The 26,860-nt window shown below is 40.3% G+C and overlaps 1 protein-coding gene across 1 annotated transcript; it reads left to right on the top strand.

The window, feature by feature from the left end:
* Positions 1–25,563, top strand: PGM2 (phosphoglucomutase 2; the record flags this gene model as incomplete). The annotated part of the gene is made up of 14 exons (XM_084233426.1): positions 1–96; positions 4,029–4,196; positions 7,795–7,901; positions 11,595–11,679; positions 12,689–12,772; positions 12,895–13,088; positions 14,855–15,044; positions 16,089–16,186; positions 17,624–17,804; positions 17,892–17,985; positions 19,177–19,306; positions 19,988–20,177; positions 22,347–22,480; positions 25,461–25,563. 14 exons carry the CDS (start codon positions 1–3, stop codon positions 25,561–25,563), a joined length of 1,854 nt encoding a protein of 617 aa, XP_084089552.1.
* Between the last annotated feature and the right edge of the window lie 1,297 nt (positions 25,564–26,860).

Genomic DNA, 26,860 nt, shown 5'->3' with positions numbered 1-26,860 from the left:
ATGGCAGCCACCGCGACAGAGGCTCCAGGAGGCGTGGGCCCGGCTCTGGACACCCGGCTGGGCCAGGAGACGGAGCGGTGGCTGCGATGGGACAAGGTGAGGGGCGACCCGAGGCTGGGGGCGCCCGGGGAAGGTGGCGGGCGCACCCGCCTCCCCGGGCGCAGCGCCTTTTCCTGCTGCCAGTGCAGGTGCGAGCGCTTCCTTCCCTCGTCTACACCCGGCAGAGACGCGGCGGAGGCCGGGCCTTCCCGGCCTGGTCAACATGTGTCAGAACCCGACTGTCTCCGGGAAAGTTTGTCCCAGGACAAAACCTGTGACCCGCAGGGCTGGGGCTGCAAGGTCGGGAGTGGGAGAATCGAGCCGGACGGGGAAGCTCTGGGGTCTGGCAGGGGGTAGTGGGGGTTCCTGTCACTCCGGCCGCTCGACCTTGGCGACCGCCTGTGCATCCCCCACCCCGCACCTGGAACCGTCCCTTCTCGCCTCCTCTTTTTGCCCCTTGGATCTGTGCACAGCTGCGTTCATTTCCACATCTCCCAGGTGCTTGGTTTCAAAAATAGATCCTCTCGGTTTGGCCTGCTTAGAGTTTGGAGTCTCTGTCCTGAGAAAATGAGAAGGAACCCCTTGGACATACCCCCCTAACTTTTCTGCTTGTCACTTCCTTAGCTGCGGGCGTGGGGGGCCGGGGAGGGAGAGAGAGAGAGAATGAATCTGATATCACTCTTCTTTCTAACTTGAGTGTGGCTCACTTGTTCTGTTGCTCATGCTGTTTGTTTTCATAGACTTCTCCTTTTCTGCTGCACTTATTTCTCTCATTGTGTCTCCTGTTTTGGGCCTGAACTTACATGTGACTTGTGAGAGAGGCCTTCCCTGGCTGCCTATAGTAAGTTTCTTCCACCTGATCCTCTCTCTACACACCCTGCTCTTTTCCTTCATAGTTCTTATTGCAATTGGTCCAATTAACAAAGCAAGAACTTGGAGGTTTATTTGTTAAATGTCTCCCAGAGCTGATTTCAAAGGCCTGAATGAGATCCTTTGACTCACACTGGACCACTTCTCCCAGGAGAAGGTCCAGCACTTTGCTGTCCTGTCTTGAATTTTGTTTTTAAATTGTTAAGGAGACACATTTTCCTTTTGCAATGGGTCACAGCAAACCACACAGCCGGTTCTGTCCACTTCCTATCTAACGTCCATGGGTCTCACACTGCACTGCATTTGGTAGATAGATAAAATACTTGTTGAATGAATGAAGAAGATAGCAAGCCCATCAGCAAGGACCATGTCTTCCTGTTTACCCACCGGCCCCTGTGCCATGAACTTCCAGGTACAATGGACAAATTCTTGGTGGTTTTTCTTTTCCTGGAAAAACAGCCTTGTAATTCTTTAGGCAAGAACAGTATTTCCATTTCTGATAACTTAGTAACTTGTAGTGTGTAGAATTCTTTTAAAGTCATAAGTGGAACTGCCCTGTTCCATAAAACTTCCCTGTAAAGAAATGCAAATCTTATTTCCAGGACAAGTTCTGTCTGTATAAAGAGAGCTAGCACCTCCCTGGGTATGGGCTAGGTGGTATTTTCCCCCTTTAAAAACTTCTGCCACTCCTCTTTTTCTTTCTCTCTCACTTTCTTCTTTGGTTTGTGAAAGGCACCAAGGGAACTACCTGCCTGCCTGAAGCCTGCAGGCTCTGGTCTGATTCCCCCTGGGACAGTGATGTGCCCTTTGCATTCCCACGCTGGCTTCCTCCCTGTGTGGTTCTCTGCTGCTGCTTTGGCCTCACCCAGGGCTGATTCCGATCTCTGCTACTCTCTTGATTTTTCCTTCTTATCTCGCTGCCTCCTCCTCTCAGACTATTTGGTCTTTTATGGCTCTCAAAGGCCAAGTAGTATTTTCCAAATCTGCACTGTAAATGAGAGATATTGGGTGTGACTGTGAAGTCTGTTTTCTCATCCACTCAGCAAATACTAATTAAATCTCTTTTATGTCCCAGATCTGAGCCTCTGATCAGATGGTGCCCTATAATCAGTCTAGTGCTTTTAAGCAAAAATGATGGACTTTTACATGATTGCTCTTGAATCTGCTGTAATCTGAGATGTGGGCTTCATTCCAGAAAGCTCAGGTTTTATTGCAATAACATGTCAAAGTTTACTTGACATCTTGCCTTTGTATTCATCCAATTGGGTGATGACTATAAGGTAGATATAATGTATGTTGTATGTCCTCTGTATTCTCCTGAATTCTTCATTTAAATGTCTGATAGGAAGTTAATGTGATTTCTCCATTCTTAACATTTTCTGTAATCATTGTATGAAGAAAATATAACGTATGATGAATCTAAATGATTGTGTGTCTATTAGAAACAGTTAATGTAATGGAAAGGCAGAAGGTTAATGCACCGTAAGCAACAAACTTACTTTCTGATGTTCTCCACTTGTCAAATGAGATTTATATTTGCCTGCCTTTTACAGTCATTGCAAGATTCAACTTTGACCAGGTATGTGAAAGTGTTTACAAATTATAAAGCACCACAAAATTTAGGTCTTGGTTTAAATTGTATGATTTCATCACTTTCTGGGGAAATTGATTTGACTTGATTACAGCTAAGTGTCAGGTAAAGAAAGATGATTTGTATGTAAACCACCTCAAAATCACTGTGTAGGGGACATTCTAGATTATTTCCATTTTACAGATGAGGAAACTGAGAATGCAAGAAGCTACATATATAATGTTCCCAAAAGCATAGACTTGGTAAGTGGAGATGTGGCCAGGACTCCACTATGGTGTTAGACCCCAAACCCTGCATGTTCATTCCATTGCTCCAAAAGTACTTGGCAGGAAAGGAAATAATACTTAATAAAGGGGGAAAATATTTTTACCTCTACTGAGAACTTCTGACACCAAATGTAAGGCCTGCCGATACCAAGCCGTAAACATTATAAAATTTTCTGGGGACCCCCACCTCTGACCTCATAAGCAAGAGAGCAAAGCCACCTTTGCAGCTCCATTCTGTGGGCAGAAACCTGTTGTCTGAAGGTCATGTCAGTCTTTCACACCCACTGATGTTCAAGGAGCCAGGGGAAAAGATGGTTTTGCATCTCTGAAATTCTTTGGCAATAAAAAAATTAAATCCTGCATTGTCTTCCTCTAGTATTAGTATGTCTTTAGGTGAGGAAAACTTACAAGTAGAAGCCCTTCATAGGACCCCCAAACCTGTCCACCCTAAATGGGTTCTGCCATCCCCCACATCAAGACAAGACATACTCAGTGCATAAGAACTTCAATAGAAAACTTGAACACAATTATTGTGCAACAGAGGAAGAGAAAGATTATAGTTAAAATAGTTTCTCCATGAAACACCCAAAGTTACCCATCCCGTGGTGGGTAACCACCCAGCCAAGCAGGGTTGGTCCAAAGCAAGGCCACTCAGGAACAGTCAAATGGAAGAAATGCACAGGGCGAGGTGTATGGGAAGGGACACAGAGCTTCCATGCCAGCTGTCGGTGCCCCCACCACCCACCTCCATGTGTCCACCAACCTGAAAACCTCGACCCTCTTGTTTAGGAGTTTTTATGGAGGTTCCAGTTATAGGCACAATTGATTAAATCATTGGTATTGGAGACTGAACTCCTTTTCCAACTCCTATCCTTTCCCCGGAGGTCACCGAGGGACTAGATTGCCCAGCACTCTAATCCAGAGGTTGGTTTCTCTGGCAACCAGCCCACAACCTCTAAGAGTCACCTCATTAGCATAATCTCTGGTTTGGTTGAAAGGGGCTGATTAAGAATAACAAAAGATGATCCTCTCACCTCATTCACTCAGGAATTCCTAGGGCTTTAGAAAGGGTCAAGAACCTGAAACAAAAAGGCAGTGTATATGGATTAGACATTTTAATTCAAAAAAACTGACTTCACATTGCAAATTTCAAAAGCATGAGAAAATTGAAAAGCACGTGTATTTGGGATTATTGTAGGTTTTTTTTTTAAATTCAGACTTTATTATTCATTTCATCTGCCTATATCTGGTGTGTTTTACAGAATCCTTTAACTTTGGCGTCAGTGAAAAAACTGGTTGCAGAAGGTAACACCAAAGAACTGCAAGCATGTTTTGGAGCGCGGATGGAATTTGGGACGGCTGGCCTGCGGGCGGCCATGGGGGCTGGGGTTTCTCACATGAACGACTTGACAATCATCCAGACTACTCAGGTACCTTGTTTATGACTTTTAGTTATTCCTAACATGGCCCCAGTTTTAAAAAGGCAAACTGAAGCATATTAAAATTTTTGGAGTTTATTTGAGTAAAACCCCAATCAGGCAGTACCGAACCAGTTGTCTTTACAAGTGATGTGCTCAGCTGATAGGAGCTGGGGACGGTTTATAGAGAATGGGGGAAGCAAAGGAAACTATTTGATTGGTTATAGGTGAAACTCTTGCTTTACTTTGGAAAAGCCTAGTTGCCTGTTTGTGATTGGTTGGCCTCATGTTCTGTTTTCTTAACCTGGAGGGTTTTTTAGGAGGGCTAGGTTTTGGTTTGCTTTAGGAAGAAGGACCACATCAGTTTCAGGGCCTCCCTGTTTAATTAATTTAACACTATCCTCCTTCTGTATTTGGCAGAACTAACTTGTTTTAATTATGGTCTTATCTTGTGGGCTTGCCTGCGTGTAGGCAAGAAAGATTTGCACAGTTGCCTAAAGCAGTACTTGTTGCAAAGTACAGCGATTTGCTCATTCATTCACGAGTGCCTACTAGGTGCTAGGTATTTGGGGCTAAATAATGACTAAAACAGACAGAGTCCCTCATGCAGCTTTTGTGTCAGGGCAAATCTCCCAACTCAAGCTGCGGGACTGACTTTTATGACCTTGTCATTTTGTTATGGTGATGCAAACATTGAAAAGATTTTCTAACTGTTGGAATAGGAAGAGTCACTTCCATTGAGTTTAATTTATAGTTCAGGTGGAAATGATGATTGAGTTCCCTTGACTACATTTGTGAGTAGATCCCACTGTTTTGACTAGCAAGGGAGCCTTTGACAAAACAAGAGAGCTGCTGCTCAATATCAAAAGTCATGTCTCTGAGGGAACAGATGAAACAGAACAGATGATTCTATTTTTTCAACTACTTGGACTTCATAAAAATGAGCATCACCTTAATTCCAGAAAGAAAAAGCTAGAGACCTTCACTAATGATGATGATAAGTACCTTACATATACCTTTCCGCTGACAGGCAGAGGTGGGCATGTTCTAGCAAAACCCTAATAAAGTTACAGAGTTGCCATGGAAGCCCCTAGACACAATGTCCTGCAAGCAGTTGAGGTCTTTTTGGAGGGAAGGTTTGAAGTGGAGTAAGCCTGGGAATTTTGCTGTGGGGTGACTGTTTCAACCACTAGAGTCATACAACCATCTTTATCTTCTTGCTAGAATAAGCATATCCTTTTCTTTTAGCCATTCTCGCAGGTTCTCAGTCTTAGTGAACACCAGAATTTTTTTAATATAAATTATATTATTTTTTATTGATGTGAAGTTAGTTTATAACACTCTGTAAGATTTAGCCATATAGATTCATGCCTCTTCAGGTGTATGTCACCACACCACACCACACCCATCACCAAGGCACCATAATCCTTCACCTAGTCTGTCAGGCTAGTCCGCTGCTAGTCCTAGTCTGTCCACTGCTTTGCTTTCTACTCTCCACTCCCTGCTCTGGTAGCTTCAATTCTACAGTTAGATCTCGGGGTAGGGAGGTTAAATTTTGTTTGTTAACTTTGTTTTATAGTCCTCATATGAGTGAATCATCCGGAACATGGGACTCTTTTTAGAGCTATTTTGGAAATGTGAGGATTTTGGACGAAGGCTGAGTTCTTCTTGTTCCCTTGAACATCAGGGCCATGATGCAGGAGTCAGCTGGGGCTGGGGAGATGGTGCCATCACTGTTGTCAGCCTCAGAGTGTGAGGCCTCTCGGGGGGAGTGGGCTCCCATGAAACTAACACTCATGTCCTTATTTCCTTGTGTCAGTCAACTTCAGAAGATAAGCCCAACAAAGTACTTTTGTCAGGGAAAAATTAAAGGCATTCTAAATTGACATTGCTCTAGCAAGAAAACTGTGAGTTACCCCTCTAGCAAAATTATGTTTATTTTTACAAGGTTTCCTTCAGCGAAAATGAAATAAGTAATATAAGCTATCATTATTACCCAATTAATCAGAGTTCTCTTTGTTCTGTCATAAAACCTATTTTATCCAGCAATCTAAACCTAATGAATTCAAAGTTCAGTGTTTTAATCATCCTAATTTCAGAATAATGTGATTTTATTGCAACTGAGATAGGGAAATTGTGTTTCATCACTTTCTAGGCAAGTGGTAGTAGCCCAAACTCTGCATAATTTTATTTGTATAATTGCCCACACCCTGTAATTGGACTGATATGGCCTCCTTAAAACCTCTGCCTCTTGTCAAACAATTTCGCAAACAGAACAGATTTAGATTAGTAATTTTCAAAATCTTACCAAATATATTGAATGTCTTTGACCTACTAGATGTTACAGAGCAGATGGAAATAATGTAAACATTTCTCTGTTTTCAGCCAGACATTTAAGAACTAGAATAAAGAAAGTAGTATAGACTTTGAGGGAAGATAAACCAGTAGCATTCATAAGAACAAACATAACAGTGCTTCCTAGGTGTTGGATTTCAGCATGTGGCATGTTTTAACTTACTTAATCCTTATAAACCCTTTGGGATAGTTACTTTATTTTTCCCATTTTACAGAAGAGGAATCTGAGGCATAGAGCCATTCAAGAACTTGTCATTTGTTCTTACGTGGCAGAGTGGGAGACAAACCCACAGATCCTGCTTTTAACCCCCACACTGAACCATCTCTAACCAGATGCCAGCACAAACCCAGGCTCTGCTACTTGTGGCTCTGAAATTGGGCACATCATTCAGTGTCTGTAAAGTCTTGGTTTTCCCATCTGTAAAATGGGAGTTCTTGGAAAAGTTGATCTGGTGTTAGTGATAATAGATATCCTGTCTCCAACACAGTTCCTGATAACATTCAGATAGACAATAAAGAAAGTATTGTTTTCTTTTCTTTTTAAAGATTTATTTATTTATTTTATACAAGAACTGGGGCACAGGTCAAAAGCGAGGGAGGGTGAGAGAATTCACCAGAGCCGGAGTGGGGAGCAGAGCAGCAGGGAAACCGAAGACGCTGCTGAGGAGAGCAGTGGGTGGCAGGAGAGGTCTGCTGCGCCATGTGGGGTTCTCCCTGGCTGGCAGGGAATCGAACCAGCGCTGCAGAGGCTGCGGACAGCTTCGCAGCGCGGCGCTCAACTTCTGCGCCACTAGGAGGCCCAAGAAAGTATTGTTTTCTTATTTCTTAGTACATTTACTTCCTGAGGTATATCTTCCCTTCCCCTTTGTTCTAATGTCCTTTGTGGAAGTGGAGAAAACTATCAATATTTGGCTTATATATGTGCAATATTTTAAAACAAATATACTTTTTAAAAAGAGATTTATTTATTTATGCATACAAGAACTGGGGTGTAGGCCAGAGGTGCAGGGGGTGAGACGATTCACCAGAGACCGAGTTGGGAGCAGAACAGGCAGATCTACTGAAATACACTGCTGAGGGGAGCAGCGGGCGAATCAGGAGAGGTCTGTTGCACCATTTGGGTTAGCTCCCTGGCCAGGGATCGAACTCAGGCCACAGTGGCTGCAATACCTTTATAGCACTGAGACTTAACCCCTGCACCACCAGGGAGGCCCAAAAACAAATATGCTTTTTTAATCCAGGTGGTATTTTTTAGGGATTTTGCAGATACCTGGAAAAGCAATTCAGTGACCTGAAGCAAAGAGGTGTCGTGATCAGCTTTGATGCTCGAGCTCATCCATCTAGTGGAGGCAACAGCAAAAGGTATTGAAATATTTTTGTGAAAATATATTTGTAGCGTATTTTGTGGTTTTATTTTAAATCACTATTTCAATAGCTTGACTGTAGATCCATTTGACAGCTATATTACTTAGCTATAAACTGATGGATAAGTCCTGTTTGCAATTTGCATGAATTCTGGTTTTATGTTTGGGTTAAGAAAATGAAATTATTTAGACAGCATAGAATTTATTTATTCAATCATTTATTTATTTATTTTAAAGATTTATTTATTTATTCATACAAGCACTGGGTACAGTCAGAAGCATGGGAGGGTGAGAGAATTCACCAGAGCCAGAGCAGGGAAGAGAACAGGCAGAAGGACCAAAGTACACTGCTGAGGGGAGCAGTGGGCGCGGCAGGAGAGGTCTGCGTGCTATGTGGGACCCTCTGCGTGCTATGTGGGACCCAGATTCGGGGATCAAACCTGCACTGCAGAGGCTGCAGGCAGCTTTACAACCCAGCGCTCAACCACTACACCACCAGGGGATGCCCTAGCATAGAATTTAATACCTACCTAAATGAAAGACTTTTTTTAATGGCAATGTTATTTCTCCCTCCTTTTTCCTTTTACATAATTTTTCTTCCACTATTCATAAGTTTCATGAGCTCCTTCCCATTCTTGAATGCCCATTTTAAGCTGCATTCTTCTAGTAATTTTCAAATCATAGGTCTCTTTCTTATGTAACTGCAAGATGATGGTGATGATGGTGGTAAGGATGACAATGATAACGATGATGGTGGTCATGATCATGATGGTGGTGATGATGGTGGTTGTGGTAGTGGTAATGGTGGTGATGATGGTGATGAAATGGTTGTGGTGGTGGTGATAATGGCTGTGGTAGAATAGAAGGAATCATTTGAATACTGATATGAGCTAGACCTGTAGGTATTTACCCATTTAATCCCTATGACAACTTGTAAAGATTGGACTTTTATCTCTTTACCCTATGATCATAAATTGAGAGGAGGAATCACAATTTAATCATAAAGAGGCTACTACCAGGAGTCAGCAAACTTTTTCTTTATAGTAAACATTTTACAAATTGTGGGCAATATAGTCTCTTTCACAACTACTCAACTTTGCCAGATAGCACAAAAAGAGCCACAGACAATACATAACATGGGCACAGCAGTGTTCCAGTAAAACTATCTACAAAGATGTAGTTTGCAACCCATGGTCTTAATCATGTTACAGGACCTACTTTTTTACTAGAAGAATTTTTTTTATCAAGCCAGAACGTAAGTATTGGTAATTTCGTAGATTGGAACAACATACAAATATTTAGTGTTAGTGAAAAATCTCATTAATTCTTCAGTGCTGGATGAGTTCATGGTGTCCTAAGTTTCTAATCAAAGAGAAAAACATTGATGGGAACAAATGTGACTGTAAGGAAGTAAGTATCACTATGTCAAAAGACTACATGATATCAACTCCCAGTTTGAATTCAGGATGGATAGAAGACATTATAGTCTTCAGCTGCAGGCTCACAAATGTGGTTTTTGTCAATAAAGCAAGAGAAAAGCTGTATCTGTCTCTCAGGGATAGAGGTACATGAACTGTATTTGCAAGAGAGTAATATAGTATAAACCAGGACATCCATTTGTCAATTTTTGGTTAGTAGATTCAGAGTAGAATTAGATCATAAGTCTGCCTTACTCTCCCTGGAGCAGGTCAGCTGCCCCAGCCAGAGTATGCACAGTGCACATATAAAACTAACTCTACCTGCTTAGCTTCTCAAGTTCATTTAGATTGACTACCCTGTTTCTGGTTTGTACTTCCTTCAGTTCTATTAACACTGTCAATTAAGGTATAGCTATGTCTTATTTTGGCCTTAGGGCTATATAATTTCTTAAAGTAACTGATGCTATTGACTTTATTTGAGTTTGTGGTTTAAGTCCGAGTTTGATAGAATGAGCTGTAGTGGAGGTTCAGTTTGTATCACCTACAAAATGCAAGACACTTAGGGGTTACAATCAAAATATTAAACCAGTATATAGCAAAGAGTTCATGGTGGGCAAATGGAATCTTCTTAAAGAGTTGGAAACTATTGCAGTGTCAGGATATTACCTAAGAAAGTGTTTATTTTAGTTCCAATTTTAAATATCTGGTGAAGAACATAAGCAGTAATTATTAAGCATATGCAGAAAACATACTGAAGCTTCTTTGTGTGCATTTGTCACTTGGCTCATTCTATATCATGTGGATGTCATATATGTGCTAGTGTCTCCTTTGCAGACTTTGAAAAAATCCCTCTAAAGTCAGCCTGAATATACAATAGCTCATGAGGGTAAAAATTACTTCTATGCCTTCCAGTGATGCAATTTGGATTTAATTCAGATTTTAATTAAAATTGTTTTAGCTGAATTTTTGTCATTTTTATGACTTCCCTCTGTAGAAGCAATTTTTTAGCTGTCAAAATCATTTTGTACTGATCTTAGGAAGAGTAGCAGTTGAGTTGTTAAAGTGCAGAAATCTCCTGGTGCCCACAACCAGCACCCACAATAATGTTCACTGAAGCTAGTGCTCATGAAATATTTGGAGAGAGAATGATTATATAGCTGATTATTTAGTCCTATAATAGTATAATGATGATTACTTGTAAATTGCTCAGTTATTGTGGTGAAGTATTTTACCCCAAGTATAAAGAAAGTTTTGATGCCATGGTGTGTCCTACCCTAAGCCAGTTGCTATGGCAGTTGAGAAAAATGTCACAGGTGTCAAAGATTTAAATCTTCTTTTAAGAACTGAATGGAGTCAAGATGTATATATGTCATTTATATATGTATGACATGCCAAACACATACATATGCCAGTAAGCCTTATATTTCATAGAAGACAACACCTACTCAAATACTAGTCTTCATGGTATATTTTTTAAGATTTATTTATGCATACAAGAACTGGGGTACAGGCCAGAGGTGTGGGAAGGTGAGAGGATTCACCAGAGACAGAGTAGGGAGCAGAACAGGCAGATTGACCGAAGTACACTGCTGAGGGGAGCAGCTAGCGAGACAGGATTGATTGGCTGTGCCATGTAGGTTGCTCCCTGGATGGCCAAGGATCAAACTTGTGCTGCAGAGGCTATGGACAGCTTCATAGGCTACATCTTAACCACTTGCACCACCAGGGAGACCTAAGATTGTGATAACTTTAAACTGGGCTTCTTGGTTTCTGCCTGATGCACATGTCACTTCATAGTGCACCAGATCATTTTGTTGGAGGGGACTGCCCTATGCCTTGTAGGGTGACTAGCAGAATCCCTGGCCTGTATCCACCTGCTACCAGGAACAATCTACCCCATCCTTGTGACAACCATAATGTCTTCAGACATTTTAGATGCCCCCGAAGGGCAGAATGGCCTTTGGCTTAGGACCACTGAGAGAGAATTAAAAGCATTGGGTGCAGTACTGGCTCAGCTGCCAAGTGGCTGTTGACCATGGGGCAAGTTGTCTGGCCTTTCTAGGCTTTAGTCCCATTTCTATGAAACAAAAATGTGAAGCAAGAGCTTCCCATGTTTCAGCCAGCTTTAATGTTCTATGCCGGTATGAATATTATCAATGTTTTCTTTGATCTGGAAACAACAGATAAACCCAAAGAAGTACGTGTTCCTTCTCCACTGTCACTCCCTGTCCTGACAACTCTCCTTTTCTCCCCCCGTCACATTGTATTTCCAGATTTGCCCGACTTGCTGCAACCACATTTATCAGTCAGGGGATTCCCGTGTACCTCTTTTCTGATATAACCCCAACCCCCTTTGTGGTAAGTAATTGTTGCCTTTAATAATTTCCTGTGGCAGGCTCAGGGATGGGACCTGGCTGAATGTCACATTCGAAAACACCATTAGGAGTGCCCTGTTGGTCTAGCAAATTCAGATATTTGAGTGCCTGAGAATACCTTGGCATGTTTGGGTGTTCTTGTTTCTCTTCAGGAATGTTTCTTCCACATTCTAGGACTGTTTCTCTGGTGTTCATCTTTTGCTTCATGAGAACTGATTTTTTTTTAAAGATTTATTTATTTATGCATACAAGAGCTGGGGTACAGGCCAGAGGTGTGGAGGGTGAGAGGATCCACCAGAGACAGAGTGGGGAACAGAACAGGCGGATTGAGTGAAATACACTGCTGAGGGGAGCAGCAGGTGAGTCAGGAGAGGTCTGCTGCACCATGTGAGTAGCTCCCTGCCTGGGGATCGAACTCATGCTGCATAGGTTGCATCTTAACCCCTTGCACCACAGGGAGACTCCTTTCTCCCCTATTGGGGAATTAGTCTTGTAAAGATGGGAGCTAAAAAGAAATACAAGAGAGGGACATTTTACCCTAGAGTGAGAGCTAGTGAGCAAGCTGTAAGAGCACGCTCCATTTCTTCAACCTTTTCCTTAAAAGCAAATAGGAGGAAAGAAGAGGAGAAAAAGAAGCAATTAGGAGGAATTAAACTAGATCCATAAGCTCCTGTCCCAAGCAGAGATGTAGTAGAATGAGAAATGGAGGATTAGGTCATTTCTTTGGAGACTTTTCTAACTCTACAAAATAGAGGGTGGCCCCTAGGAAAATATTAGGGTGTATATCCAGATGTTTGAGTAGTGTGTTCGTTCCCAGGGTAACAAGGATCTACTCCTTGGGTGTGTCCAAAACATATGGAATGGCACACTGTGATATTAAAATATCATGTTTATTTAAAGCGACAGGGTTGTATAAGCAAGCGATATACAATAGGTGGTTTAAGCATATCTACTTTTTCATGTAAAACTGCTCTTGTTTCCTATCATTACAGCCCTATACAGTATCACACTTGAAACTTTGTGCAGGAATCATGATAACAGCCTCTCACAATCCGAAGCAGGATAATGGTTATAAGGTATTTTGATTTTTCTTGCCATACTTATGTCCTTCTGTGGGAATCCTATACTTTATGGTTTGAGAGCATAGGTGACAGACAGATGCTTCATTTCCGTTCACCCGAAACTATCTCTTCCCTAGGTCTATTGGGATAATGGAGCTCAGATTATCTCTCCTCATGATAAAGGAATTTCTCAAGCTATTGAAGAAAATCTAGAGCCGTGGCCTCAAGCTTGGGATGATTCTTTAATTAATGGCAATCCACTTCTTCATGACCCAAGTGCTTCTATCAATAAAGACTACTTTGAAGACCTTAAAAAATACTGTTTTCACAGGTAAATGCATTGGAAATTCACCTCAAGTATGTTCAGTTAATGTGATTCAGCCAAATTGGATCCATTTTCCTTATTTTTTTTTTCTTTAATTGGTACATAGACTATAGCTGCATCTCATTTTAGAGGCTGCAGATCAGGAAACTGGCAGCTTTTCATCAAAGTAAATATTTTTGGCTTTGTGAACCGTATACACTTCATTGCAATTCTGCTATTATAGGAAAGCAGCTGTGGGTGACGTGTAAATGAACGCACACAAACATAGCTGTGTTCAAAAAAATTTTCTTTCTAAAGGCAGGTGACTGGCTTATAAGCCATAGTTTGCTAAACCCTGTTGTAATTGTACATGTGTGTTTGTATGTACTATGTTAAAAAATAATTGTTGCTTTTCTAGAAATTTTCTGTGCAAATATACGTGTGTGTGCATGTGCACAATATATTTCAAATTTATAAATAGGAATGGAGTGTGTGTGCAGTGTGCTATGCCTTTTTTTTTATTTATCGTGGGTACCTTGCTGTGTTAGCCCTGGCTCTATTGTTTTAATGGCTTCTAAACCCATTAATTTAAAGCTAGTGACACAGATGCCTGATTCTGCCTCAGCAATAAATTACTGATTTTAAAGAAGCAGGGTCTCTAGATTGTCTCTAACACTATATTTGTGGGACCACCTGGCCTTGGAGGACCGTGTGTTGGGTGTGAAATCCCAGTCCCGTCTGATAGGAGCTGCCATGCTGACTGGGTGTTACCATTTGCAGTTGTAGGTTCAGAGTTGCCAGATTATCTGATCTTTTCTCCCTGATTGAAATAGAAAACCTAGATTTTGCATGTGAAATCTCCTAATTTTTACATTTCAAATGTTGGGGATTGTTTTTTGTTTGTTTTTTTTTTAAGATTTATTTTATTTATACATACAAGAACTGGGTACAGGCCAGAAGTGCAGGGGGTAAGATGATTCACCAGAGACAGAGTGGGGAACAGAACAGGCAGATTGACTGAAATACACTGCTGAGGGGAGCAGCAGGCGAGTCAGGAGAGGTCTGCTGTGCCATGTGGGTATCTCCCTGGCCGGGGATCGAACTGTTACTGCAGTGGCTGCAGTTAGCTTCATAGGTTGCGTCTTAACCCCTTGCGCCAGCAGGGAGGCCCCCGGGGATCGGTTTTTAAATGTTGTATTAATCCAAGACATATCTGTGACCCTTCTCTCTATCCCTCTGATTGAAATTCAGAGACTAAGTGTTTCCAGTTTTCTGCTGCTCCTAGAATCCTCTCGCATGCCCAGCGTTTGTGTGTGTGTGTGTGTGTGTGTGTGTGTTAAGGACACAGTGCTGTCCTTAACCTCTTGCGCTACCAGAGAGGCACCCAAAAGGAACATTTTGAAAATCTAGCTTTTGAATAGTATCGTGTCCTGACACTGGCACTGCCAAAGCAGATACCCATTGGGGTAGTGATGAATGTTCCTCTAAGCTCACTCCAAGTTATTCCCCTGTAGGTGAACAAGCTAAAACAAAATCTAGAATAATCAGATTTAGTAAAGAGAACTCTACAGTAAAATTTAGAACTTGGATATGTCTTGGGAAAGGTGTGCATTTGGGAAGAAGCAGGTATGTTTAATTTCCAGAACTGGCATTAGAGATTCGGTTATTTTGTACATTCTTATAACTTCGACGTTTTACATTCTTAGGAATCTGATCCCTTGACAGTTTGCAAACCATCCAGTTTTGAGAGCTGTATTTGTATATTTTGTCATTTTCCGTGTGTCTGATTCTAGGAGTGTGAACAGGGAGGCCAAGGTGAAGTTTGTGCACACCTCCGTTCACGGCGTGGGGCATAAGTTTGTGCAGTCAGCCTTCAGGGCTTTTGACTTCGTTCCTCCTGAGGCTGTTCCCGAACAGAAAGATCCGGACCCTGAGTTCCCAACAGTGAAATACCCAAATCCTGAGGAGGGTAAAGGTGTCTTGGTAATCTAATTTTTTAATTTAAAAATATGCCTTTCATAGCCAAAACTATTACTATCAAGGAAAATAGGTTTTTATATGTTTTCATGATGCTGAACCAAAAAATTAATGTCATTGAAAATATTTGTATGTATTAGTCATCCTTTTTCTTTTTAAAAAAATAGCCATGCATTTCCTTTTTTTTTTAAGATTTTATTTATTTATGCATACAAAGAATGGGGTGCAGGCCAGAGGTGTCAGTGCAAGGGTGGGGGGAAGGAGTTGAGAGGACTCACCAGAGACACAGAGGGGAACAGAACAGGCAGATCTACTGAAATACACTGCTAAGGGGAGCTTTGGGTGAGTCCAGAGAGGTCTGCTGTGCCGTGTGGGTCAGCTGCCTGGCTGGGGGTCGAACTCCTGCTGTTGAGGCTGCAGATATAGCTTCATAGTGCTGAGACTTAAGCCCTTGGGCCACCAGGGAGTCTCCAAGCCATGCATTTCTTAAATTTTCAATTAGCTGTCTTAACCTCAGGATGGAAGAGCTGAATTTTAAATGATTTTTAAATATAATTAAATTTAATAAGTTGACTCTGCTTTCTAAATGACAACAATTAGACCAAAAAAGCCCAGTAATAGTTTGGAGGTTTATCGCAAGATTTTTGTTTTTTTGCCATTTTTCTGATAAGAAGGAGTGCTGCTTAAATTATGGTTCCCTTAACTTGTTTAAAGGTTAGGGTTACAATAATATTCAGAGTCCGTTTATTTTGTTTTGTTTGTGAGGCTGATCACAAGCAAAGCCTGGAAATACCCGTCCAGCCACACACATGCTATCAGATGTGGAATGAACCCCACGGGCAGATGTGGGTCATGTGCTGATGATCCCATTAGCTGTTCTCTGGCTTAGGATATAACAAGTGACCAGCCAAGACCAGCTCCAGAAATCAAACTCAGCCTTAGTTTGGAGAAATTCTTCTTTTTGTTCTTAAAGAACTGAATGTTTTTATGAATGGTAATCATGCTCGATTGTTGATTGAAGTAGTCTTTCATTTTCCTACTCTTTTTCAGACTTTATCTTTTGCCTTGGCTGACAAAACCAAGGCCAGAATTGTTTTGGCAAATGATCCAGATGCTGATAGACTTGCTGTAGCAGAAAAACAAGACAGGTAAGATTAATAGTAATTACCTAGAAAATAGAAGAGATGACAAATGACATTTTCAGCAGTAAAATATTTCTGGGGATACTGGACCTATTTGGAGCTACTTTCCCATTATTTTGCCAATGATCATCTCACTCATCTTCCGGCCAGATCCCTTGCCGTAGAGCATGATGCTGATCTGGTCTGGGAGCCGCATGACTGTCAAACATAATAGAGTGACTATTTTTTATCTTCCTTCATCTTATCATAGATTGTATTATGATAAGTAATAATCTATGACTCTGTGCCTACAGAGGGCAAAGTACTTTGCTTGGGGCTGACTTATAGTTTAGTATTTGCCAGAGAGTTCGGTGAAGACTTGATCCTTCAAGGAAATGTTGAACTTAGGTTGAGCAGCCCAGAGAGGAATAGCTGTAGGGTATTGACAGTGCTTAAGACAAGCCTGACCATAGAGTTTGTACGGAGGAATAGCAGGTCTGTGGGGGCGGATGGAGTGAGTGTTGAAAGATCTTAGACAAGGGCCAAGTAATTTTGGTTGTCAAACTGTACGTGTGATGTTTTGGAGGCAGTGGGGTGCTACTGAAGAGGCTGGAGTTTTAGATTATGATAAAACTTGTTTAGTTCTATATCAGTTTTTAGTAAGTTGCACTCAGGTTAGTTGCATGCCAAAATGTGAGAGGCATTGTACTTCCTGCTACCTGGGCTACAGAGAGGAAGATAAGTACACTTCTCTTCTCGTGTGTCCTGACCATTTGGTGCTGAACTTGATTTTTTTTTAAGATTTATTTATTTATGCATACAAGAACTGGAGTACAGGCCAGAGGTGCAGGGGTGAGAAGATTCGCCAGAGGCAGAGTAGGGAGCAGAACAGGTGGACTGACTGAAATGCACTGCTAAGCGGAGCAGTGAGTGAGCCAGGAGAGGTCTGCTGTGCCATGAGGGTAGCTTCCTGACTGAGGATCGAACTCATGCTGCAGTAGCTATTGGTTGCTTCCTAGTGCTAACGCTTAACCCCTTGCGCCACCAGGGAGGCCCTGAACTTGATCTTAAGAAATCCTAAACTATCACCTTCTCAGAATCAGTAGTACTGACAGATAGAAAATGGGGAAACACAAACTATTACACTAAATTTATACAAGATATATCTTATCAACACACTTCTGTTAGGTTTAAAGCCAAAGTCTTTGCTGAAGACTAAGATAAAAGCATTATACAGTGTTATACACTTATATACTCTTTAAGGATAGGATGTTTGTCTAGGAAATATGTCTGATACATGGTAACTGCAATCACATTTCTGACAAGTTATTTAAACAAGAATAGCAAGAAAATGTCCTGGGAAAACTACTTGAGCCTTGTTTGGCTTAACTGTCCTGTCCCAGCAAATGCCGTTGTCTTATTACAATCTGCTGTGACTCATAGGTTATTTTTTTTTACTTTCAGTGGTGAATGGAGAGTGTTTTCAGGCAATGAATTGGGGGCCCTTTTAGGCTGGTGGCTTTTTACTTCTTGGAAAGAAAAGAACCAAGATCCCAGCGCCCTCAAAGACACGTACATGTTGTCCAGCACTGTCTCCTCCAAAATCTTGCGGGCAATTGCCTTAAAGGAGGGTTTCCATTTTGAGGTAAGGCTTTTGAGGAATATGTTTGTCCCCCTTCTTTTGCTCTGCAGAGTTCTAAGGCATTTCTTTTCTTCTGGATTATCCCATTAGGAAACATTAACTGGCTTTAAGTGGATGGGAAACCGAGCGAAACAGCTAATAGAACAAGGGAAAAATGTCTTATTTGCATTCGAAGAAGCTATCGGTAAGTGGTAATGATGATCACAGAATTGGTTAATGTGTAGAATGCAATAAATATGCTGTGCTTGATCACAGTGGTCGTCTTCTGAACAGATGACCCCCATGTCCAGCCAGAATAACTGAAAATCACTTGCCTGAAGTTGTTGATATAAATGAGCAGAAAGGAGAACTAGCTAGAGAAACTTGAAACTCAGATGTGTTTGCCAGGAGTATTTCAGGTATTAATTTAGCAGATGCTATTATACTTTATGCTTATTAAATTATATATTCTTCTAATTCATCTTGTACTTCAGCACAGATACACACTTATCACTTACCTAATTGAGTAAAGTATGATATACTCCATTTGTGCTCTTTTGTTATCAAAATTGGCAGTCATATCTATTGATTTTTAATTTTTAAATTTTACATTTATTTATCAAATATTTATTGCATATCAATTATTCAGTAACTCTGAAAGAAGTAGATGACACTGACCTTAGCTTATAGCAGTTTAGAGATAGTTAAGTAACCACAAAAACTTATAGGTCAGGTGTCAAGATGAAAAATGAGCTCCCAAGAACTATGAGGATTCAGAGAAGACAAAGTAAGCATTGACTAGAACAATTAAAGACAACTTCTTATGACCTGAAGGAATTTGGGCTGGACTTAGAAAATGAGCACAATTTAATCCTGATAGGTTGTTCAACAAGTAGTTCTTATAGACCTGCTATCTACTAAGTTGTGGGCACTATTTTATTTATTTACTTGTTTGTCTATTTATTTATTTATGCATACAAGAACTGGGTTATAGGCCAGAGATGCTGGGAGTGGGGGAGGGTTTGTTTGAGAGGATTCACCAGAGACAGAGTAGGGAGCAGAACAGACAGAATGACTGAAATACACTGCTGAGGGGAGCAGCAGGTGAGACAGGAGAGGTCTTTTTGTGCCATGTGGGTTAGCTCCCTGGCCAGCTGGGGATTGAACTTGTGCTGTAGTGGCTGGCAACAGCTTGATAACGCTGTCTTTAACCCCTGCGCCACCAGGGAAGCCCCCATGGGCACAGCTTTAAAACATAATATTGATGAATGAGAAGCAATCACATCTTCAGACTGTACAATGTCTTATGCATTAGGCAGGACCCATTTAGATAAATGTAGCACTGTGTTGTAAAGGAACCCACGCCTAAGAGTGTATGTGGCTTGCGTTTCTGCAGGATACATGTGCTGTCCTTTTGTTCTGGACAAGGATGGAGTCAGTGCCGCTGCCATCAGTGCAGAGTTGGCTAGCTTTCTAGCAACCAAGAATTTGTCTTTGTCTCAGCAGCTAAAGGCCATCTATGTTGAGTAAGTCTCTACTGAGTCTTTCACTGAAGCAGTATCTTTTAATGTTTTATTATGTACTTGTGCGTGAGATATTAATACTCTTTCTAATGCTCTTTCTTTGGTTATAAATTCTGTTTTTCATGAAAACTAAATAAGAAATCACCTTTCCCTTCTGATAATTAGGACTTAGCCACTTAATTAGTAATCATCATAATTCTATTATTCCTTAACAATTGACACTATTAGTCAGGAAAATCATAACTGAACAATGTGATTTTTAAGTGTCCACTGTCAAAAAAGATGAAATGTGTTCCCACATTTCAGTCTTTGTAGCAATTATTCAACTCTACCTTTGTGATGCAAGAATAGCCAGCCATGATCCATGATCCATAAGGCAATGGGTGTGGTGTGGTATGTTTCAAAAACACTTCCACTTACAAATATAGACACAATATACACTGCTTATAAATATAGATTAAATAAAGGCCAGACAGCAGTTTGGCAGTCCATGGGGTAGATTGTGGTACCTTTTCTTAATGTTGGGTTAATCTTTTTAGGCTCATGATGATTATTTGTTTCATTTCTTTTAGAACATACTGTGTGATGTTGGTTCTGTGTACACAGTGTGGAAATGATTTTGATTGTGTTTATACTCTGGAATTATTTGTTCCTCATTTTGCTTGTTTGTATTTGTTTTGATAGGTATGGTTACCATATTACCAAAGCTTCATATTTTATCTGCCATGATCCAGATACCATTAAGAAATTATTTGAGAACCTTAGAAGCTATGATGGGAAGAATAACTACCCTAAAACTTGTGGCAAATTTAAAATTTCTGGCATTAGGGACCTTACAACTGGCTATGATGATAGCCAACCTGATAAAAAAGCTGTAAGTAATAGAAACGCTTATCAAACTCTTCTTTATTTATCCTCAACTATACTTTGAAAAGCTTAACTTACTTAATTACATAATTAATCAAAGCTGATTTGGGGGCATTTAGGCATTATTATTAAATTACTTATGTTACAGAGAAAGTTAGAGATCATGGGATTGAACTAAAAGAGTTCTCACCAATGGTTGAAACGAAAGGCATCATTTAACACATAAGGAATCAGTACTCAGAAGTGCAGGGCCTGCCATTTCCATTTGGTGTCCACTGGCTTCCCTCTTGTCCCTCCATCCTGCTGGGCCAGCTGCTCTCTGGGTGGGGCACTCACCCCACTGTCATCCTAGGGGTGTCCCTCGCCATACCGCAGGCTTGAGTCCCTTGCTTGTGGACTACAGGACTTCCTCCTTTAGTTTTTTATTCTCCAGGATAACATCCTTTAATAGCTTTCTCCTCGGGAAAAAAAAAAAAGTGAATGGGAGGTAAATTTTTGGAGGCATTTACGTCTGAAAATGTCTTCTTCTAGCCTCCCATTTTGACTCCCACTTTGGAAAGCATCGCTTCATGGTGATTTAGTTCCCAGGACTTGAGCATCCAGTCACATTGTCAGGAGGGGCTGAGGCCTGCTGTGCACCGCACTCGGGGATGTCAGTGCTATACTTAGTCCTTTCCATGCAACTTAGTTTTTTCTCTGTGGGAAGATGCCTTTCCATTCCAGCACGTGTGCAGTCATTTCTTTCTGTTCTGAGAAATTTTTTGATTTTGTAGAAAAGAGCAGGGGCTGGAGATTTTCGAAGAAATTTTCAAATGACTTCCTCCATTGCAATTTCTATTCTGTCTTGACAAGTTCTTAGTCAGATGCTGGCTCTCCAGGGCTGATGTTCTAATTCCCTCGTGTCTTTCTTTCCTATTGGTTTTCCATATCTTCTTGCTCTGCTCCTGGGAGATTTCCTCCACATTGTTCTATGGACTCCTTAGCTCTCATAAGGATTTAATTATAACTTTTCAAACATGTAGATCTTTTCCCCTCTGTATTATCTTTATTTCTTCCAAGTTCTTTTTTTTTGGTTTTTGTTTCCTAGGTTCTTTGTCTTTTATCTAATGTTTTCTCCCCAAAGTCTGGTGATCCTTAATTGTCCTTTGAGCACTAAAAAGCTGGTTGGAAGCTCTGTGCATACACAGTTAACACAGGGGTGGTTAGCAAACAGCCTTTCTGCAGAAGATGGCCCCGATCTGAGGACCGAGAACCCGGATGCTGAGGCTTTGGAAGCAGTGGCTGGGGATATCGAAGGAGAAGTGTCTAGCAGTAGCATGGCCTAGTCCTAAGGACTCACTTAATCTCTGTTTCCATCATACAGTGCCCAGTCCCCAACTCCTGAGCCCTTTTGGTTCAGCTACACCAGAGAACTAAACTATCACCTGATGAGGGGGCTGCTGACTGTATGGACAGGATTAAAGAACTGGGAGGGTCTAATAGCTCCTTTCAGACACCATCTTGTCTCTCGCACCCTGCCTGTGAGCTCTGCCTGGGTTTCTGCAGCACCTTGACTTGGTTCTTGTCTGTCCCCTCCACATGCTCAGCTGTCACTGTCCTGTGTCTCTTTAGATCAGTTCTGCTCCTCCATCTGTTTCCTGACTTCAGAGTTGATGGTCCAGCCCATCAAATTCTGCCTTCTCTTTGCCCTTGCAGTTGTTATTTCTTCTAATATACTTCATTCACTTTAGTGGAGTTTGGGGAGCACTCAGCTATAAATACATCTCCCAAGAAATGTTACCTTTTTTAAAAAGTCTCTTTATAGACTTTTAAAAAGTGAAATAAGGTCATCTAGTGTTTTGTGGGGTTTTAGTAATGTATTATTAATCTATTTAAGGCAATTTCTTATAAAAATACATTTTGATTTAGCAAAACTTTAGTAGCTTTAATCATTAGCTCTAGGAAATTGAAAAGCTAGTATACAACTTTGCTTAATTTTCACGAATTACCTTATTATTATTATTATTTAGCATTTCATTTGTATGGAGTACATTTTACTAATGTCCTCAAAATGTTTTTCTTTTGTTAACCAGTGTTTTTGGTTTTCCCTCTATTTTCTTTCATATCCTTTCATATAGTTAGGCCAGAACAGTTTGTGTTGCTATTTAAATGTATAACATGCTAAATTAATTCCTAGGTTCTTCCTACCAGTTCAAGCAGCCAAATGATCACTTTTACCTTTGCTAATGGAGGCGTGGCCACCATTCGAACCAGCGGGACAGAACCCAAAATCAAGTACTACTCGGAACTATGTGCTCCCCCTGGAAATAGGTATGCTGGAGATTGCAGCTGGTCTGATTTTTGTTTCCTAAACCTCCTAATTGGTTTTACTCAAAAAACTAAGTAACTTACTTCATCTTTCCCAATATGTATTGATAGTTTAATTAGGAATGTTGTTTTCCAGCCTACAGCAATATTGTGATATTACCAGATGCTTAAAGCTTCCAGGGACCAAAGGCAGACTTCCTCCTAACTTACTACTTACTTACTTTTCTCCTGACCATCTTTGTCTGGAAAAATTTCATTCCCAATTTCAGCAAATAATAATAAGGTCTCCCATGCCATATTTGTTAGCTCCCAGGCCAGGGATCGAAATTGTGCTGCAGTAACTGGTAGCTAATAGCTTCATAGTGCTGCAACTTAACCCCTTGTGCCACCAGGGAGGTCCCTCCATAGACATTTCTTTTTAATTCTCACTCTCACTTAATGTTTTCATTTTCTACACTTCATTCTTTCTAAACAGAGGGCATTAGTCCAACTTAAGAATCTATTTCCTTTTGCCCTTTCCTTTTCTTTATCTTGTGAAAATGTATCTAACATTTCTAAAGACTTCCCTGTATAATAGCAATACTATTTAATGTTTAAAGATTTATGGTATTTACATTTTTCACCCGGCTTAGTGGACTTAAATTTAAATATTAGTTTTTGAATTGCGAAAGACATTTTGAAAGATTGTTCCTTTATTATATTAATAGAAATATTGCTTCCATTTATTGCTAGGTCATTCCACAGATATGCCATCATGGCTTGAACAAGGAACCAGCAAACCTAACATATGGCAACATCGAAAGCCAGGGCTTTTAGGTTTCCTTATTTTCTGATAACCCTAGATACTATTATATATCATTGTATTACTTACTAATCCTTTATTTTTGTTAAAGATTTATTTATTTATGCATACAAGAACTGGGGTACAGGCCAGAGGTGTGGGGGTAAGAGGATTCACCAGAGATAAAGTAGGAAGCAGATCAGGTGGATCTACTGAAATACACTGCTGAGGGGAGCAGTGGGTGACACAGGAGAGGTCTGCTGCACCATGTGGGCATCTCCCTGGCCGGGGATTGAACTCCTGTTGCAGTGGCTGCATAGGTTGTGTCTTAACCCCTTGTGCCACCAGGGAGGCCAGCTTACTAATCCTTTAAAGTGTAAAATTCAGGGCCTCCCTGGTGGCACAGGTGTTAAAGGTCTCAGCATTGTCAAGCTATCACCAGTCACTGCAGTGTAAGTTCAATCCCCAGCCAGGGAGCTGACCCACATGGCACAGCAAACCTCTCCTGTGTCACCCACTGCTCCCCTCAGCAGTGTATTTCAGTAGATCCACCTGATCTACTCTCCACTCTTTTTGGTAAATCTTCTCACCCCTCCTCCCCTCTGGCCTACACCCCTGTTCTTGTATGCATAAATAAATAAATCTTTAGAAAAAAATAATAATTATGATAGTTATATTTATTAAGGTTTGTGAGCCAGGTTCTCTGCTAATTGCTTTATATAATATCTTGATCTATACAACAACTCTCTTGAAAATGCAAAATCTTTATCTGAGTTTTACAAATGAGAAATCTAGGCCTTGGAAAGGCAGAGCCATTTGCCCAAGAACACCCAGTTAGTAAATTGTAGAACCAGAATCTATGTCTGTAATAAAATAGATTATGTCAGTAGTACTGTTTAAAACGCTATTACAATGTAACAATGATCTAAACTAATTACAAGGATTGCTATTTCTATTAAAATAACTTTTGATTTTATTGAGATGGTCAAAAATGAAGCAATGAAAGTTTGAATTGAAATGATTTAGTGTTTTATATTTAGTACTTTGGTTTGACGTCCTTAGAGTAACTCATTCTATGCTAGTGGCCTTTAACTACAGGTTCATTTTATCATTTTATAAGTTACCTGCCTTCCAAATGTTTGCATGTAAATGAGCGTTTACCACATGCTTAGAATTTTAAGTGGAATATAAGAGGCATAGGCCTCCGTGGTGGCGCAAGGGGTGAAGCACCGGACTATGAAGCAATCCGCAGCCTCTGTAGCACAAGTTCGATCCCCAGCTGGCCAGGGAGAAACCACATGGTGAAGCAGACCTCTCCTGTCTTGCCTGCTGCTCCCTTCAGCAGTGTATTTCAGTCCCTTCAGCAATGTATTTCAGTCAGTCTGCCTGTTCTGTTCCCTACTCTGTCTCTGGTGAAACCTCTCACCCCCCCCCCCCCATCTCTGGCCTGTTCCCTAGCTCTTGTATGCATAAATAAATCAATCTTAAAAAAAAAAAAAAAAAAAAAAGCAAAGCTAAGGAGAGTAAATAATATTAAAAAAAAAAAGAATATAAGAGACATATAGCCCCCTAGATTCTAGTTTACACTTTAGTTATAACTCTTGTTCTGGGGCTAGAATAATAAGGTTAAAGCGTGGGGTGTCCTATTCCTGGTATGTAACTAGCACCCCCACTAGGAGGCTCCCCATCACTCCATTCTAGGAAGACCTTTCAGATGGTCTGCAGTTGAGCTTCCAGTGGTTTGACAGAAGACAGGATTTAGGAATATTCGTATCCAGCACACCAAGAACTCAATAGAAATGACATTTATAAAATTCAGCAGGATTTAATGATGACTGGAGTCATGCAAGATTTCTCAATACTGTTAAGCACAAACATTGCAGATCTTTTAGGGATGCTATGGCCAAACATTGTCTCTTTAAAATTCTTATGAGAAGTGTAAAGGGATGATTTTATTTATAGTAGAGACTGTGTGGAGATCCTCTGGGGAAAATAATGGATATTTTCTTTTGGGTTGTTTTGTTTGTATGTTTTATCCAAGTCAGCAGATGTGATCCTATACTTAAGTCACTGGAGTTCTGTCTGGTCTGATTTAGCCTCCTCTTGGGGTTAAATTCAATGCTATTTGATTAATATGGGGAGAATTTAAAATATGCCTTGGAATAAATTACTGATATGAAATGTTTTCCTTTTCTTTTTCAGCGATCCTGAGCAGCTGAAGAAAGAACTAAATGAACTAGTCAGTGCAATTGAAGAACATTTTTTCCAGCCTCAAAAGTATAATCTTCAGCCAAAGGCAGAGTAAAATATTTTAACTTTGCACATAACATTTATCTACAATTAACTTGAACATGATTTGTTAAGCAATATTTTTCGGGGCCAAATGATTTAAACTACCACAGAAAATATTTATATATTTTTAAGAGACCTACATTCCTCATTGCTTTATATTTGATCAAGGTTCATAAAAAGATGGCTAAAGTGTTAAAAAAAACAACATTCCTTTTAAAAAGTTAAGCCTGGGCATTATATGAATTTTAAAGTGAAGATTTTTAACATAACTAACTTTCAAAAATATTTTGCAATTAATGTGCTCTAATAGAATAAATAGCAAATATGTGTTTTCTCTGTAATTCTTTTTATATGTAGGTGAAAGAGCTGAAATGTCTATACAATTACTAAATTCTGTGTTGTCATGTAGGTTAGCTACTTTTTAAGTATATATCAACATACATTTTATCAATTGCTTATAAAGTAAAAAAAACAGACAGATTAGGACCTCCCTGGTGGCACAAGGGGTTAAGTCTCAGCTCTATGAAGCTATCCACAGCCACTGCAGCATGAATTTGATCCCCAGCCAGGGAGCTGTCCCACATGGCGCAGCAGACCTCTCCTGTCTCTCCCACTGTACCACTCAGCAGTGTATTTCAGTGGATCCACTTGTTTTGCTCCCCACTCTGGCAAATCCTCTCACCACCCCACACCCCTGGCCTACACCCCAGTTTTTGTATGCAAAAATAAATAAATCTTTTAAAAAAAGACAGATTAAATGTTGTATTCATGTTTAGAAAAAACACAATGCACAGGAAACTACAAAGTGAAACAAAGATGCTTTAAAAAAGATAAAGCTTTTTTTGACCTTAAACTATTTAGTTCAAATAATACACCATTATACATTATACATGTGCTAGGGAAAAAAAAAACAAGCTTGATCAGCTTTGCTCAGAGTGTTAATATTAATTTTATTTCTCTAACTCTTGAGTCAAACAATTGGTTATTTGAATGAAAAAAATTATTTTTATATAGTTTTTTGCTTTAGCACAATTTCATATAATTTTTGGTCCTTAGGCAGTAAAGGCTATAAGTAATAACTACCTGACCTTGATTTGTTTTGCCTGTTCTTGGTGATCAAAATCTAAAACCAAACTTTATTATAATATTACCATTTTTTTTTTATTTAATCTGTTCCTTTTACCCCACCTCATAAATGATGACCTTATAACCTTCCAAAATTCTACTGCATACCCATGAACTAGTATCAGGCTGTTCTTTATATACTTGATACGTTTTTCTATCTCATTTTCCATTTTAAAGCAAAGCAT

The sequence above is a fragment of the Talpa europaea genome (assembly GCF_964194135.1).
Source record: "Talpa europaea genome assembly, chromosome: 5".
NCBI classification, from domain to species: Eukaryota; Metazoa; Chordata; class Mammalia; order Eulipotyphla; family Talpidae; genus Talpa; species Talpa europaea.
The sequence above is the reverse complement of the archived record's forward strand: the minus strand, read 5'-3'. Positions and strand labels throughout refer to the sequence as shown.